Source organism: Cheilinus undulatus, linkage group 5 (assembly GCF_018320785.1).
Source record: "Cheilinus undulatus linkage group 5, ASM1832078v1, whole genome shotgun sequence".
NCBI classification, from domain to species: Eukaryota; Metazoa; Chordata; class Actinopteri; order Labriformes; family Labridae; genus Cheilinus; species Cheilinus undulatus.
In genome coordinates this window covers 46,772,454-46,791,586 of record NC_054869.1, presented here as the reverse complement: position 1 = coordinate 46,791,586, position 19,133 = coordinate 46,772,454, and the positions used below count along the sequence as shown (strand labels likewise).

General features: G+C 40.0%; 1 protein-coding gene across 1 annotated transcript in view; it reads right to left on the bottom strand.

Annotated features, from left to right (window-relative positions):
- cux2b (cut-like homeobox 2b) overlaps positions 1-16,745 on the bottom strand; it is a 161,298-nt gene extending 144,553 nt beyond the window's left edge. The window contains exon 1 of the mRNA XM_041788433.1: positions 16,433-16,745. Coding sequence (XP_041644367.1) covers positions 16,433-16,495 — 63 coding nt within the window. The 5' untranslated portion in view covers positions 16,496-16,745. The remainder of the gene's footprint in view (positions 1-16,432) is intronic.
- Between the last annotated feature and the right edge of the window lie 2,388 nt (positions 16,746-19,133).

The window sequence follows — 19,133 nt, the reverse complement described above, 5'->3', positions numbered from 1 at the left end:
ATATGAGGCTGAAATAAAAATCATCACTCCCTCAAATACAACAATTTATACCCAATTTGCAATATGAGTCCAAATAAACAGATTTTTTCAAAATTGCTCAGCCCTTGTCCAATCTCATATTGCACTAATTGTAACAGAGAAGAATTTATTGCTTGTGTTTGTTGGAAAATACCTAAGATGAGGAACTTATAGAAATAAACGCATATCAAATCCAATCGCAATATTGGGGGAAAATATCATAAGTAGATTATTTTCCCAAATCGTTCAGCCCTACTTTGGACTTCTGGAAAGTGTTAAGAGCAATTTTTGCATGTTTTACACTCTATACACTGAATGATAATGATAGACTGAATGGAAAAGTATAAACCTACGGATTAATCTTCATAATAATCTTTACAGGAGTTTTTTTATATGATCCACTTTCTAAGTATGAACCCACAGTTTCTTTTTTATGATACACAAAATATACATTTTTTTAATTTAGAACCAGTGAAGATGAGGTTGGAAAGCATGTGAACTTCTGTATCTGCAACATTTCAGTCAGCTATGGCTCCAAGGTTTTATGATTAGTTACAGAAAAAAAACACTGATGTCTTATCTGCTATTACTGCCTTTACATCTGTTAAAAAGTCTGACAGCCTCACAGTAAACCTCAGCAGTTTTAAACTGTTGTTTTTTAATTTTTATTTTGGTGAATGTGACTTCAAACTATATTAAGCAGCATGTAGAGAATAATCTTTTATATGTGCATTTTTAATTACATTCATGTTTTCATTTTATTGATTAACCTTTCTGACTTGGATATATTGATTAAACCCCATCACAGTCAGACCATTATTGATTTTACACTATATTGCACCATTTGACCTTGTTTACTGAAAAATTTCACTGTTTTTAAAGGACAAGTGCAGGTAATGTTATTATTTTTCCTTTAAAGCTTGTTTTCGATTTGCACATTTGTCTGTACCTTTACTTCTACCTTGTCATTTTGTACTAAAGTGGGATGTGTCAGATAGCACTGATAACATGCTAGATGGTAGCTCTGTGAAAGTTTTCCTAACAGGGAACTGAGTCAGAGTTCATCACAAAGTTCTTCACTCTGATCTTTGAAACCTGAAGGGCCATTAAAACACACACAAGTACTTTTTAGGTTTCAGGTATTTAAGAACCAGATGTGTGAAAATGAGGAGCGCTCTGATGAAGGACTATCTCATAATTCTGCCTACGTATGAAGACATAACGAGACTCCGTCAGCAGTCACAGAGACGTTCTAAACATTAAGTTTATGGGCTCCTCATTATTTAACATGCTAGGGTCTCCCCACAGCCAAATAAAACTTTGATGGCAATATAACAGCTAGTCTGTTGGCTCCTCACTCCTACTCACCACTTCTGCAGATGCAAATAGTTAACACTAGTCTCTTTAGAAGGAAGCCCAAACAACAAAAGACGATAGACTAAATCCACCTCTCTGCTCTGGTGTGAATATTCATAAATGATCTTCCAAAGGGTATGATCAGATAGAGGAGGATTTGCTGCAGCCTTGGTGGTGGTGTTGTTGCAGATATGCATGATGAGGCCAGACCCCTGCGTGGACAGACCAGGGACTGCAGTGGTGCAGTGGTCTAAGCGAGCCATTTCCTGCCTCTACATCTGCATACAGTAAAAAACAAACATTCCTGTAAATAAAGACGGCTGTCCAGCAACTGTCTTCCCAGCGACAATGGTATTGACCGTAGTCAGATGCTCCACTGATTAAAAATTGATCCATTTTGAAAAATCTAATCAACTGAATAGGATTCTTTCATACGTGGGGTGGGGTTGGGTGCGCTTGCTGGGGGTGGAGCAGCTGCTGACACAGAGAGGCAGACCTGTTATTAACCCCTGCACCTCCATGCAGCCCCCTGCACCCTGATCCCCAGTTCACTTCCCCCTGCGCCCCGGGACTAGACATGGCCCAGACGGTCTGAATTATTCAGCAGTCTGAGAGAGGCTCCGGCCACTTGGCCTATTAATGCCTGCCAGTAGAAGCTAGTGGCTCTAATGGCCAGTCCAGAGGAGGCCGAGCTCCCAGTGGACGAGAGGAAGGCTGCTAACGCTATGCTGCAGGGGATGTTAAAGCGAATTCATCAGGGACTGAGGTCGCAGCAGGTTAATGATGCCGCACGTCTAGACGGACTCTGGACTCACACCCTGCCCAAAAGGCAGTGGGGGATGGTGTTGAGATGCAATAATATTTTTATCTTTGAAGGTGAACCAGCTCTGCAATATTAAGTCTTGGGGCTTTTTTATGAAAGAGCAGCACTGTTGACTTTGACCATGATCCGCAATTGACTTGAGGTTCCCTCCTTAAAACGGCAGAAACAATGAATATCCACCAGATTTTATGCTCTACCATTATAGTCCAATTTTATTTGAGGATAAACCAAAAGGAAGTGCACTAAATCACAGTTATCACAAACGGATCAGATGTCGGACATGGCTGAAAAACATTCATAATGGAAAGATTAAAAAAGATTGTCTACACAACCCAACTCTGATTACTCACTGCCTCTTATCATCACTGCACAAACAATTCCAGAAACAGCTGGAGAGGGCCCTCCACTCTTGCTCAAAGTCACTCAGTAATCAGGGCATCTCCCCCAGAGAGAAAGGGGGATAAAGCTCAGGGTGCAACTCTCATTTGGGAACGGCTTGGGTTGCCATGTGGTCTATCACCTAGGTGATCACATGCATCTGCACGCTGCCGCTGAGGATTTTACTATAACAGTAAACACAAGGAAAAACACTGGTTCCAGCACAGATGATCCACCCAACAACAGCAGAATAGAGAATCTGCAGGGCCTCTACCTGGATAAGTCCTAGTAGAGAAAGCTCTCAGACAAAAAGTAATCATTGTTGCACCAGAACACTCAGTTATCCTTCACAGTGAGGACAAATACATTACAAAGTCCAGGCAGAAAGGCAGAGGACGCTATTCTTAATATCATCCACTGGAGATTTATGCACTTGAGGGTTGAGTTCTTTGAGTGAGTGAGCTCGATAAGTCTGATGAAGCCGAATGAGTTTAGCCTTCAGTCGGTACTATCTGTACCGGACTGCGACGACACAATGCACGCTCTCAGGATCTAATGCCAGGCACATTTACTGCTGAGGTCAACATCACTGCCATGACTGAACCAAACCAAGGGCATCGCACAGAGGGGACACAGACACACCCCGCGCCCATTTACACAAATGCAATTTCCTTAGCTCCCCTCACTCAAGGTGACCAAGCACATCATTCTGAGATGCATGGGAATTATCCTGATGGCCTCATCGCTGCAGAGGCTCCTTCTAGTGCTGTCAAGATTGATCGCATTAATCTGGATTAATTAAGGTCCACAATTAGTGCATTTGTTTTTGATCGTAATTTATTTATTGTCCCTTATGACACACTTTGGTTAAACAACTGCAGCATCTCCTTGCACTCACAATGATGTTAAATAAGTCCACCACTGCTCTATAACCTTTTGAACCACGAGCCAGTTTTTGCTATTTTGGGTCCACTTGTATAATTCATGCAAAAATGAATGAAATGAAATATTTTACAACTTTATACAAATCATACCCAGATCAACAATGAACAAGACTTTTTACATCTGTTTTTAGTTCCTACAGGCCTTGTCTATCAGGAGAAAAAACATCTCTCTAACAAACACACAACAGAAACTATCACTATCATTTATCTCTGTAAAACCAATTCACATTTTGCACACGTCACATTCCCATAAGTAGAATATGCATTTAGGAGTCATCTTTCCATTATTTAGGTCATGTGGAGCTATTTTTTTCCTACTGTTCAAAACTATCTTGTCTCTTCTTGATCTTTGGATGGCCCTGATTGGTCACTACCACCAAGAAAGCAAGAGAACTGACCGACAGGCTGACAGGAAGTTGTTGTCTTTTACTTCTGGTGTTAAAATGAAGGAATAATAACAAGACTGCTACATTTGCAAAAAACTTAACAATTAGTCACATTATCATGGATTTAGCCATGTGGATTTGCAGTATCAATGCTCTATATAAATTGAGCTTTGTGCCTCGACAAAAAACGTTCTGAAAGATGCCAGTAGCCATCTGTACATCTGCAGAAATGTAGGCTGCAGATCACAATTTACTCTATAGAAATCTGTCTTATGGTTCCTAAGATATTATAAACAGCGCATGCGCTAACACCTGGGATGGTTTCCAATCCTGCATGGTTTGGAGGGTTAATGTCTCTTCACTATAAAAAAAAACTAAGACAGCTTGGTGGAAAAGTCAAAAGTCATCTGCACTTTTTTACTGTCCCCTTATTCCTGTTCAATCCATATCAAGTTCCTTTTTCTATGATTAAGTTCATGTTAAATTCTTCCATCAACCTGTAAAAGCTAGGGATGCATGATATTATTGTCTTGATATTGGCATCAGCGATTCAGCTTAATAAGTCAGTATCAGCAGTTTTAGGCTGGACCAACAGAACTGTATCAGCCTCTTTGTTTATACTCATTAATTGACCCTTAAAGTGTGTTTTAAGGACTGAACTTTGTTCATTTTTGTTTGTCCTTAAGCTTTCAATTGTGTGTGTTTAAGGTCTTAAGTTTGAGATCTGAATTTTGTTTGAATATCCATATTGATATAGATTAACCTTGAAAGCTGGTGGACTGGCCATATTCTGTTTCAAGCCAACCCAATCCAATCTAAAATGATTGCACTAGGCCTGGGAACCAAGTGGACCAATCAGCATCATTGAGGAATGAGGCAGTAGCTACAGGCAGGGTTTAGTTGTACTGGAAGGCAGTAGCAATGGCTGCCGTCTGTGTAGCTCAGATGTAGCAATAGCAGCATTTTTTTTTAATCAGACCTGGACCACAATTCTTTATCTAAAAAGGGCAAATAACTGCTTCTCATTGCAGATATGATGGTACCACTTGTCTCTAAACCTCCTTCTGCACAAGTTTGCAATAGTTACAGGGGAGGTTTGGTTTTACTGCAGCTGGTAGCAAAGGCTGCTGCAATTAGCTTTGATGTAGCTACAGTATAGCAGCAGTTTTATCAGATGTGGACAGTATTTCTCTATTGAAAAAGAAGCAAAGAACCATGCTGAAAGCCATTCTTGGCAGAGAATATGTGTTTACATTTATCTAAGACGTCTTGGCATGAGTTTGATCCACCAACAACTCTGCTTGCCTGCAGAGCTCTTGTTATTCACCAGAGCAGCGCATGCCTACTACCTTTGTCTTGTCTCTCTGATTGGTCCATAATTAAGAGGACAGACAGAATGTTTGTCCAACCACCATCAAAGAAGTTTTTGACAAGTCCCACCCTTTCCAAGTACTTTGCATGGGAGGTTTCCCAGCTGAATGTGAAATATCTCTCGCGCAATGGATAAATGAAATAGTCTATCTGGCGTGTTGGGTTAGATATTGGTATCAGCTGAAATTAATTCATAAATATCAACATATCTGCAAAAGTCTGATATCATGCATCCCCAATAAAAGCAGGCCTGTATCCAGCAGGTTAATTACCCTTAGTTTAAGACGAGAAACATCCAAAATGATACAAAAACTGTTTTAAATGCATTATTGTAGAATTTTAAAATGTGATAAAAAGCATATGATAAATCACAATCTACATAAATCCTGAGATTCCTGGCAATTAAAAATGTCAATCTTTTGACAGCCCTAGATCCTTCATATGCAAAACAAATCAGTGGAAACATGAAGGAAGAAGTGTGTCAATAAAACTAGAATGCATTCTGACATCTTCGCAAAAGCTGCAGAATATGTGTGGGCCAAGCAGCACATGCATGGGTAATTATTTTTGCTTGGCTGCAGCTAAAAATTATATGCTTCCTTATCATAAAGAAACATGGTATTGCTGTTTAAATATTGGTAATGCATTAATAGTCAATGGGAGCATTTTCATATAGCATCAAGCTGAGAGTCATTTGAAGAATAAACAGTCTACTGAGGTCTGTATAGATCTCCTAGAAAGCCCAGAAGACTGTCCAGTGTACATTCATGTCCCCCTTGTTTGTCAAACACGTTGCTGCCCTACCTCCACCAACTTTAGGTTCCTGAGGCATACTTCTCCTCCTGCTGCATGCAGCAGAAGCCTGGAGCAATGTTTAGCTAAACCTGCTGGCCTACGTAGGCAGGGAGAGTCCCCAGAGGGCTGAACAATCAGACAATTTCAAGATCATGAAGCATTAAACCAATCCCGGCAGGGTACACTAATTAAACAGCCGAGCCCGGCACAGCCAACCAATCCCCACAGAGCAATTAAATCCATCCCCTCTAAAACACTGTGGAACCTGTCTGGGGAAAACTGCCGAGGAGTGAGAGAGAGGAGCGAAAGCGTTAGAGATGAAGAAGGGAGGGGAGGAAAATATCATAAAACTCATCTGGAAAAAAACTATAGGGGGAATGCAGCAGGAGGCTAACAAGGGAAATTGAAAAAGCAGCGTCTCAATTCACTTCTTTGTTCTTTTCTACCTTTTTGCATTAAGATTCAAAATGTCTGTCTGTTTTCTCAGCTGGGGGGATCTGTGACCATGTTTAAATGCAAAAAAATAGTGACCCTGTTGCGATCAAAAGTTGCATATTTAATTAAGATTACAAGGTCTGGAAAGCACTCGTGAGACTGAAAAGGAAGACAGAATAGCCTCAGGGCCAATATTACACACCGGCAGAGCTGCTAACACAGTTGCAAAGCCTAATCAATACCCCGATGCCCTCCACTACGAAAGTAAATGAACAGGTGACAATGGAGGCATGACATCACTAGGCTTTTCAGGGAACAACAAAACCAAACTGAGAGGAGGCATGTGGGGGAAGGATGCATGCAGACTTTGGAATGATGTGCCCACAAAATACCAGCGATTACAAAGCCACTGCATACAATGGCTGACATTAGTGATTAATAGTAAACGAACAGAGCTGGTTTTTTAAATCATACGGTTTGATGGGTGAATTTTGTGCTTCCTGGAACAGCTTTGACAAGGTGCAAGTTTATTTTGGTAGTGTTAAAAGAAAGCTGAGAACACAAAAAAATCTGAGCAGGAGCGACTACAAACCAAAGGTGTGGACAGGGAGATAGACTTGCTCTTTTCTCCCCCGACTGAGGCGCTGTATAAATCACTGAGCCCAGCTTCACGTCTCCACTTCCTGTTCCTCTCCATTAAAAATGATAAACTGTACCTCTTGAAGCCACTCGCTCGCTTTAGGGTCCCAGTCTGCACCTTCCTTGTAGAGAGGCAAGAGTGCGGCGCTCAGATTTATTCTATCCACTCCCATTGTTGGGGATGAATAAGAGAGTAATTAACTGTGTGGGGGTAGCAGCTGCACAAAGACAAGACCCACTAACACAACAAGCCTTATCCATCTGCTTTTGCCATAATACACCTTTCGTATTATTTTGACAAATAAGAGCACATCTGCTTAGTAATAACAAACGCTGGTTTAATACTCAAAAGACCACCAAGAGGCCGTCTTTCCCCGGCTCCTCTCTTTTCCCACTTAAATGAGAACAAATGGGCCTTACAAATGGGTGGCCTGCAAAAGACTACTATTCCTCCAGTCTGGTAAACACACTCTGAGCAGTGGCACATAATGAGAGCGCCAGAGATCCCCAAAGACAACCTAGAGAAGGTTAGTGAAGCATTGATCTCATGAGTGTGCCGGGCCCAGGAGCACCCTTCACACCATGCAAACTCACGCTACATGACAACCAACATCAGAACTCACAGCGTGCACAAGCCTTGCACATTTGGGGAGAAGGTGTGCTTTTTTTGAGTCATGAAGGACAAAATGGACCATAGGGAATGAAATACAGCAAGTGAAACCATGCCAAATACAAGTGAGGCATTCAAGGCTGAGATGGAGAGACAGAGAGGGAGAGATGAGAGAGGGAGGGCATTGAGATTCATTGAAAGCCAGGGAAAATGAACAGGAAAAGACGGGTGCTCAATACGTCTGCAGTGGCGTCAGGCGGTCAAAACAAATAAAGCCAAGGCCGCGGTGGAGAAACGCTGCTCAATATGGACTAGCTCGGCCTGGGACTGGCTGTCAGCAGGGAGAGAGGACACAGCTTTATACCCATGCCGATGAGCCATTACCTCTCCCCTCCTGATGCTTCCGCCTGCCTCACTGTGAGGGAAGAAGAGGCTGCCCTACCACCATGGAGCCGTCCTCCAGCAGACTAATGTGTCCCTGAAGTTTTGTTAAAGCTGGTTATTTACTCCTGCAAAGCAATTGCTCCAGCCTAGGGGCAGCAGAACGGAGAACGCACTGCTATGAAAAATCTGGCGTTTCTTGCTATGAAGCACTGTCAACTACCAAGGGGGTGCTCCGGCTGAAACATCAGGGGTACTGCTTTTTTGGCACAAGACTTCTTAAGAAAAGACATTAAAACAGTGAGGCTCCAAGAACAGGAATATTCTGGCAGGTAGCAGAGCAGACAAAGAAAGAACCACAAGGAAAATGTCAAAATTCATACATCTCATCAGCAACAACAGTAGAGATCAATACTATAAATCATATATGTCAATTATCTAAGCTGATATAAGTCAAAAGAAGACTCACAATAATTAAAAATACATTTTCTCACTCAGCTCTAGTGGTATTGTCTTCTACAGATGGTTTTATTTGATCAGGTTTTGAGGTATCAGTCTCTGAGATTTCTGTGTAAGTCCACTATGAGTGACGGGAGGATGACATTTTGTTTGAGCTGACTGGAGAAGTGAAGATATGGAACATTTACATCCTTTGTGAAACTACTTATTTAATAAAAACTAGCTCCAATAAAACTTTTCAGAGGAGATGGATGTGGAATTCAGACCGGGTCCATGTCCAGCGTAGTTTATATGTGTTCAGTTGTTAAAAGAAAGAATTTTTAAAACAAGACAGCAAGCAGATGATCAAGTAAAAAGACAGAAATCATTATCCTATCAATTTAAAACTATTGCTGGTGAAAAAATAATCAAGTTAATCACATAAATACATTATGATCAATCATTATTAGCCATACATTTAAAATACTACCATCTACTTACATTTTGATTTGAGATAAAGGAGTACAAGTATATTAGAGTACAGTTTTTAAACTTTATCTAACACCCCAGCTAAGTTGCAATGGTTTTAACAGGGGTAGACTGATAGGTTTGGCCGATTATTGATGCCAATATATGGCATTTAGCCGATTATCAATATCTGCATTCTATTTCCAATAATCAGCAAAAATCATTTAATTCAAAGGTGTGGTACTCTGGCTCCCCTACAAGGTGCGTTTACCCCCCTGCTCTGTTTTCAAAGTCTAACCTAAAGTCCAACACCACCATAGGGCTGGGCAGTTAATCACAAATTAAATAACAATATGGCCTGCGGCAATTTACAAATAGCAGAAGTTGCAATATTTCTTAAACTGGAAATATGTCAAATTAGCAGTTTAATACATTTATTTTTTGCAGCAGCAGCTTTACAAGCCTCACCTCCTCCACCCCAGCCACCTCCTTTGTAGCTTAAAGCTTGTTGCTTCCTCATATTCAGATTCATGCTACTGTGGAATAATTGCTTCTAAATTAAGTTCTTTTTCTTTTTCAAAACACATTGTCATTTATGTATCTATCCATATTGGGGTTTGTAGCCATGTGTGTTGGAAAGTCAAAGCATGCTGCTTGACTAGCCCAGGTAGCATCTTTAGAGCAAAGCCTTCTTTGCCAAGTAAAACTGTAGGGTAATATCTATCTATGGAATGGTAAAATGTATAATGAGTGTTCCTGACTGAATGTAGGTTATGATATTGTTTTATTGCTTGAATATCTTGAAAAATGCACAAGTTGAGTAATCTAATATTAATCGCATATTAAATCGCAATCGCAATATCAGGAAAAGAAATCGCAATTAGTTTATTTTTGCAAATCATTCAGCCCTACAACACCATCTGACTGGCTTTATGTCACACAGCTACCAGCCAATCAGCTCTGAGGTCTGAGTGGCGCTGACACACTGTGTTTGTATGGCATCACCTTCTGTTTCTAGTACTGTGTTGACAATAACAAATGTGTATCGCTTCCAAATATCGCTCTCATGCTCTACTAATAATCATATATCCGCCCTGAAAAACCAATATCAGTCACCCCTTAGCTTTTAAATTACACTGTCTGTATTCGCAACAATATCCATGAACTGCAAACTTAATCAGCAGACAAACACATCAAGTACAAAATAACCTCTGCTGCAAATTGAATGTGAACTGCTTGACTTGAAGCCCCTCGTCTTCAACAATGTTCCACAATGCATTTAGCGATTGCATTAGCTAGCTTAGCTGTTGTCATTTTGTTGACAAAGTGTAGACCGCGGCTTGATCCTATGTTGGTACTGGTGTCGTTGCTAACACACAAATTGTACATAGCCATCCACACCGGAGGATTACAGGAGGAAGTCGTGGTCAAACTTGGTCATATGATTAATAATTATTTTTAACGTTTTAAGGTTTTCAGATTAATCATGGCCTTTGATGTTAACAGCACTATGTAAAACATTAACTTACAGGGTATTAGCCTGGCCTTTTTGTAATGCAGTAAAACAAAATAAAAGGCATTTTCTTTCCCTAACCTCCGTCTTTGAGTTTACATGGCTTATATTGAAAGTAAGGGGAGGAACCTTTCTTTGTTAGAGTAAATCACAAAGCAGGTGGGGAAGTTACTTTGGCTTCATCTTTGTACCTCACCAAGACTAACCCACATAATGATACAACAAGAAACTAAACAATACGATGCAAGCTGATACAGTATGATACGAAACATACCACTAAAGAAGCACACAGCCCATGTATATTGCACAAGAACGAAGTACTTTAAGAAAGCAATAATGTAAAGTCACAACGAGGAAAAAAAATTTATAGAAGAAAACATAAAAAAGATAAAATCTTAAAAAAGGTAAAGGAGAAGATATAGCTTAGACACCAGACAGTTATTGCACAAACCTTTCAGCTTTAAGAAAAATTATTCAAAATTGTAATCAAGTTGGGCACAAACGAGTTTTTAGACAGGTTCCGTTTACATCTGGGGACTCTGCATCCTCTACCAGATGGTAAAAGTTCATTTTCAGGGTAGAGGATGTGAGACAGATCAGACTAAACTCACTGTGCTTGCCTGAGAACAGACTGCTCATACATAGACTGCAGGGAAAAGTTTCCAGTCCTCCCTACAACCTTCATGGTGGTCTGCACCAGACGAGCAAGGCAAGCATGTTCTTCCTGTTTTAAGAGCCAATCAATCACAGAAATTTATGGTTTGCAGAAACGTGATAAACAGCAACACGAGAGGCAGAGAGAGGGAGAGGGAGAAGAGATCACAAACATTATATACCTCCTTGTGCATGAATTTCAAATGATTGAATAAATTTGTCAGGTTGCCTTGAGGGGCAGCCATAACTGTATAAAAAAGTCTGTATTTTTTAATGCATTGTTCCTGGACAATGCAGAAATGAGCGCACACGGCATGTGGCTCAGCAGTCATTATACCTCAACTCTTTTGAATCATGGGAAGCCAAAATCCTGCTGTAAATAAAACTTGATTAATCGCCCTTTCTTATGATGTTCTTTTTTTATGAGACACTAGCCGCAACAGTATTTTTCCACGCTGCAAACAACAGAAAGAAAATATCAATCATTGCATTGGTGTGGAGGCAGAGATCCAAGACATGCATGTCAAAACCTTGAGGTTAAAAAGTAAAGCTTACCGCATGACAGGGTACCACTAATAGAAAGTGAAAAAATATGTAGTTTGCATGAACCAATCCTTTAATATTCAAGCTTTCAGGATATTTCAAGTGCACAATCGCTGATACAGACAGTAACATCATCACACTCTGGCTTATCAAACAGCAGCACATAGCAGTCTGCAAACAGGAGCACAAGCAAAGCAAAATGATTGGATAGGTATGGAAATCTACTTGAAGGAAGGTCAAAGTGATTAAGCTGACATTAATGACAGGCCTAGTCTTCCTGTGAGAATGCTCACCGTAGCTGTCTCTAAACCCATTTGTCATTCTGCTTCCAACGCTGAAGCATCTGCTTTGAAGTCTCTACCACTAATGCTACACAGAGAGGTTAAACAGCTTAATGCTGAAGTCTGTTTCACTCCTCTCGCTCTCTAATGTTCCCTGCGTTTTATGTACCGGGGTTACAGCTCCTGGATTTCACATCTCAATTTGCCCCAGATAGTCCTGTAAAAGCTCCTCTCTTTCTTATTTGCTTTGTTGTCCTTGTCAAAAAGAATACAGGGCCAACCCGGCAGATAGGGGACCGCGGCAGACATGCCCCACCCATTGACTCACAGAAGGGGTAATAATGAAGGCATGGTAAGAAATGTTTATATGGGAGCCTTGCAAATCAGCGCTGATTAGGATGGTGTGGTAGCTTTTACGTTTAAACGCAGCTCTTGATCTGCCAAAGACCTGACAAAAGAAGACAAGTCTTGAAAAATGAGATAATGAGCACATACTACACCCACTGTTAAGGTCAGCTTTAAAGCCTTTTATATCTATCACAGCACATGAATAGAATGATACAGTCATTATAATAAATAAAACAAGATCTGAGACGCTCTGGACTGACTTACTCTCTACTACAATGAGATTATGCTGATGCGTTTGACATTAACAATATCAGCAAACAAATATATGAAAGCATGAATGAAAGGGAGACAGAGACCGATTTTCACAGCCAATTTGAGATTGCAGGGTTGTTGTGTGTGCTGTTGTGTGTGTGTGTGGGAGCTACTGGCAAACAGCACACAGAGCAGGCTGGCAGCGGAGGCAGCCAGGCTCACAGGCTGCAAAGCAATTTCACTGTTTGGCAATACTGTTGTCTCTGTGTGCGGATTAGAGCTGACACCAGAGCAACTGAGTCATGCTAAATGTAGTACAATCACAAGCTTTTGTTCCTGATCTAAAACCCCACTGCCTCTTAGATTCATGGAAGAGAGAGTAGAAACAAGGCTAAAAAATGGTAACAAATAAGCAGAGAATTATTTCGCCGTATGAGCGCAGCATTGCAACATCGCTTAAAACAACAGAGGGATAAAAGTAACTAGTAGCAGAGGCATGAAGCCCAAGTTTTCCAAAGTAAAATAACAAAAAAGACTTTTGGTCTGCTTTGATGATATCCTTGCAAATCCTTTTTTCCAAAGGCAATTAGGGCAATTAAAGGTGTGATAAATTAATGATAAGAAGAGAATTTCAGCTGATATAATCAGACGTGAATTTCCACCTGCTTTGACCACATATTCGTCTCAGCTGGCCCAGTGCTCTCCCTCTCTCTCTCTCTCTCTCTCTCTCTCTCTCCAGGTACTGTATTGGCCCAGAGTTGTTTTTGGGCCTGGCAGGACCTGGCAGGACAGACCCTGACCCGTCCTTTTCATGCTCGCCCACGGAAATGCCATCTGGCTGGTGTGAATGATTACCACAGCAACGGCCGGGTGACCTGCAGCCAGCAGGAACCAAGGTCACTCCACCTCAGCGCTTCGCACTTTCCCTGCCCTCTTTTCATCTGCCTGCAGGTGAATTATTCATCCTGTACAACCTCGGAGGCACAAATCTACTGCACAAACGCTAAAAAATCTGCACACTCACTTTACTGATAAAATATGTTGTAATGAGAAAATACATGTTTCAGGGTGAACTGCTTAAAGATGTCCGGGTGTGCAGAAAGACTACCATTCAGTATGGGCTTAAAAAGCGAAATAGCTGGGATGATTTTATACTGCCAGCTCTTGTAAGTGAATTAACTGATTTCTGACACATGTTGCCAGGTCGCATTTAAGTCACAGGCACGCTTGAAATAAGAGGCTTGTAAAATATTTATCAGAGCTTCTGTTAATAAGATAATGTGATCAAAACTGTGAAATATTTAAGGTTCATCATTACAAGAGAGGAACTTCAGTGGAAAATGACAATACAGCGACACGTATGTGCTTATAGAGAACACATGTACGTTATAAGAGCATTTTTAACACATCAGAGCTTCTGTTAATAAGATAATGTGATCAAAACTGTGAAATACTTAAGGTTTCATCATTACAGGAGAGGAACTTTAGTGGAAAATGACAGTACAGCGACACATATGTGCTCATAGTGAACACATGTATGTTATATGAGCATTTCTAACACATCAGAGCTCCTGTTAATAAGATAATGTGATCAAAACTCTGAAATATTTAAGGTTTCATCATTACAGGAGAGGAATTTTGCTAGTAAATGACAATACAGCGACACATATGTGCTTATAGAGAACAGTTTCTTGTCATGCGAGCATTTTTAACACATCAGAGCTCCTGGTAATGATGTAATGTGATCAAAACTGTGAAATATTTAAGGTTTTATCACAAGAGGAGAGGATCTTTGGTAGAACATGGAAATGCTTTACAACACAGCGGCATGTATGTGCTTATAGAGAGCATTTAAATGTCTGTTATGTTGGCTTTTTTATCACATTATATGGCAGGGAACTTTAATAAATGCAGGGAAAAAACACAGACAGTTGCTATACAGTAATTCAAATCATCACCACAGGTGTACTTAGCATATTGAGCTCTTATGACTTTGGCGATGTAGATTACTATGTTTAAGTATTTTACTTATTGTTTACGTCAGAGCTGCATGCCCATACAATCTAATACCAGGGATGCTGCAGATACAAACTACCTAAATTAATCTATTCACTTTTCTTCTATTTATTATGTATTTGTGGAATTATTTAGCCACCTATATCCTGGCAATAATCCGCCTGATGCTATTGCTATCATAGTGATTTGTTTACATGACAATAGGGTCATTTGAGGGAACAAAAGCATCACTTTTCTGCAGGTTTATGTTTTTTTGCATTAGTGGCTGCATGCCTTGTAATGACCACAGACTAGAGGCAACCCTTTTTATTATATAGCACTACATCACTGCCTCTGACACTGGGTAATGGCTTTGGCATCCTTAAGGGGCAGTTCAGATTTAGCTCCTAGACTCCTCAGTCACATTTAATGAAAAACCTTGAACGTATACACCTATCATAAATGTTACATGATCCTCTGAAGCCGAGGTGAACCAGGATGAGAGCATGCGGAGAGGACGCTACATGAAGCCGTTACAACAAAAGCTCCCTCGCCCCTCTGGATCCCAGCCTGGATGAAAGAGAGGTCCAGCGGCTGGGAGCTGGAATAACACTCGACCAACACAAGACAACCGAGAGCCACCAGATCTGATTTCTCTACCTCGGTTGGCTTTTCCGAGGCACCCGTGCTGCCATGCTCCTGTCATTTCTCATGTTACAGAACATCAGTCAAACGGCACAGACGTTGCCCTTGCGCCGGCCGAGGCTGATTTACAAACATTAGCGGGGAATACAATTACACAGCCCCCCCGGCCGAGCAGCCCTATGCGGCTTCAGGAGAGAGGAGAGGAGGGGGGGAGTGGACACTGAAATCAACGTTAAGCTTTCTCAACGTTTTCTTTCAGGAATATAAGCGTATATCCTGTCAGCATTGTGGTTTATAAATTCAACTTTCAGCGCAGTGGGTAAAGCAAGAGGCTACGGAGCTGACGTGCAATTTAATGGGACTGTATAGGTACATGTTACGGCTGTGATACGAACAAACTGCTCACCTGCCACATTCTCCACGGTGTTAACCAGAAACATTTTGTGCCAGAGCATACAAGTCCAGCGTTTCATCGTTTAAAGACTTTGAACACAAAGCATCGCCTTTTTAAAAAAAACTAACTGGTGGTATGTTGCACTTCCTGTAACGGCTACCGTTTCTAAATGTACAGTAAGCACAACCCGAAAATATTATTTTGCATTAAATGCCCGAGCATAATGACCACAAAAAGAAACTTTCAAAACTTCCCAACATGCAAATTCGTCATCATACAAAAAAATGTAAAATTGCAAGAATTGTACTATAGCCTACTGAAAGATGCAGCAGGAACGCTACGGCCGTCGACACAAACCGCATAAAACATTAAGCTGGGTGAAAAAGTTACAGCCTACGTCCAAGAACAAGAGATTCAGAGGCGCATTAAAAGTTTCCGTACATGTAAGTACGGCGTAGCTTGTCGCGGACAATAAAGAGTAAAAAAGCAGAAAAGCTAATGTATGTAAACGCCAGTGCTGTCCGCGGTGCTGATCCCAGATCGGTGTGGCTAACACAGAGGCTGTGCTGCTCCACGGTCGCTCCACCGCTGATCAATGATTGAACTGAACAAAGGCAGAAGAGGGATCAATTTCTAATAACTATCAATGCAAACGCCGCTAGCTTTCGCCTTACACTCGCCCAAAACAACATAACACACAGCAGAGAAGAGTATAAAGACATACCGCTGGAAAAATAAGTCGAGAAAGGTGAGAATAGCACTAACCTGAAGCCGCCGTAGATCAAATTTCTTCCAATATTGAAACATCGATCCTACATCGGCGGCCATCTTGGGGGATATTGAGGAGATTTTTTTCAGCGGCTGCAATAAATATGTGGGCTGGATTCCCCCTCGTTAAACAACGTTTACGAACACAGGTCCCACTTTAAAAAAAAACACAACATAACGAAGAGACTTTACACGAGACTCCACGGATATGTTTGACAAGTCCTGCAACATCTTTTCGTGAAGGAAAGGAGAAAGGAAAAAAAGTAGACGATATTTTGGCGAACTGCCCGAGTGTTTGGAAAAGTAAAGCGCAAAGTGTATCCGTGCCTCCGTCCCCAACATTAACTGGACAATTGCACTTGATTTGGCTTTGGCAAAGTTATCAATACTGACGTAAAGCCCAGGGTTGATCAATACCGTCTGGAAAACGGAAGGAGATGATGTGTAGATTAGTGGAGTTCAGGGAATTTAGCCAAGCCTACTTTTACCGTGTTTATTAAAGGAGCGCATGGGACAAATTAGAGGAAGTGTTGGAAATTAAAGTTAGCGACATTATCGACACATGTAGTAGGATGTCATTTAGAGCTCGTGGCGTTTCCGCGTCATGCAAAGTAGACAAAACACACGAATACTCAGCTATAACCTTTGTATTTTCAATGACGCCTTTGAATAATTATGACGTTTTGTTTGGCATACATATTCTAATATGAGAATTAATTCCAATAACAGCTATGCTTTACTTTAGTTTCAAGTTTTCTTTTATGAAAACTAATTTAGCTTAACGTAACGATACCTAATGCTTTTTAACTTTCGAAAACACCCCCCTAGTTTAGAGTTATATTAATATATTCAGTATTTTAAATATTATTACCAGGTGTCTCCTGGTTATTCCAAATTTTTCCAAATTAATTTTTATACATTTGGTTTAAGACTTTGCGCCTTTATGGATGATTCTGCTTAATTATGCATTCATATTGAATATTGAAAATAATAATAATAATTTGCATACGATATAAGACGAATATGACTTCACTTTGTACCAAGTGAGGATTATTATGAGACTTGGAATAAATGATTAAATAAGAATAAATATGAATTCCTATGAATTATACTCTGGCTATAATTCAATAAAGCTGTTCGTTTGCCTGTTAGAATATTTTATTCTTCTAGTCAGAGAGCTCAAGCTGCTTAGTGTTTCCACACTGATGCCAGGTGCTCCCCCTGCTGACATCCCACTGCTAGAAGCATATATGGGCAGATGTAAAATAGTCTGCTTTACCTTTAGTTTTATCTCTAAAGCGATACATAAACTATGATCATTGGGAAGAGGCCTCATACTCCTCTATGTGAAAATCAGTTCTTGGTTTAGAAAAATAATATTTTCAGGGACAGTGTTAATTTCATTGACTAAAACTCCTGACTAAAAATGTTTGTGGATTAACTATTTTCCAAGAGAAAGACTAGGACTGGCTAAAAATAGATCTTATATGCCTAAAGCTCTGGTGAAAGGAAGTTTAGGTTTTTCCAGGTGACTAAAATGACACTATAGTAGAATTTTGTTTTTATAATAATAATAATAATAACTTTTTGGATGGCAGCAACAAAGTGCTCTTAAATATGAGAAACAAAGCAGCAGAACCCAAACAAGAGATAAAGACAGCAATATAACATCAAGAGAACACTTAAGATAGAGGGACCTACATATTAAACTCAAACAACAATTGTTACCCAGACAACATGAGACATTTTTAAAACTTAAACATCACAAGAGATCATAAGAACCCATGGGCACCCGGCCAACCCAGCTACAAAACCTGAGAGCAAGGGGACCAACATTTAAAAATTCAATTAAAAGAGAACTATTAAGAACTAAAGACACTGAGAGCAAAAACAAGAAAGGAAATAAATGTAAAAGAAAAATTAAGAGGAATGAAAATACTAAAACGATACAAGGGTATCAAACGGGTAAAGCAAAGACCAATACAGTGAGCCTAAATAAAAATTATAGATCACAGTTCGTTGGAAATCAAAACAATAAGAAGAGTAAAAGATATGAAACTAGGGCTTATCTCAGATAATCTCAGAATTTCTGTAGTTAATTGTGATTAATCGTGCCCTTTTTTTAATCACATTTCAAAATTCCACTATTTTGCATTTTTACTGTTTTTGTGGCATTTTGGAAATTTTTAACCATCTTAAACTGAAGGTACATAATTTCCTGTTTGAGTTAGAGGTAGATCCAAGTTTTAAACATAGACTTAGCCTTGGAAAAAGGAATTTGCTATGGATTGTAAATTAAATAGCCTAAGAGATCATTGAAAAGGCAGATGACTTCTGACTCGTCTACTGAGCTGTCAGCGAGTTTTTTAAAGTGAAACGAGACGTCGAAGAGCTGCGATGGACTTATTTTACATCACTGTAGCTGCAGGGAGATGCTGTCGTGGTCTCAGCCAAAGCATGTTGGAAGAGACTGGGAATAAATTATGCGATTAATCATGATTAAAAAATATTGGTGCACTAATTGTGGATCTTAATTAATTGCGATTAACTCAATCTTGACAGCCCTTATTAAAACACAAATAAGAAGTGTAAAAAGAATTAAAATATGCTAAAAAAAAAAAGTAGTTATAATAATAATAGCAACAACAATAATAATAATAATTTGTCAGACATTCAGATCACTGTGTGTAAATCTGTC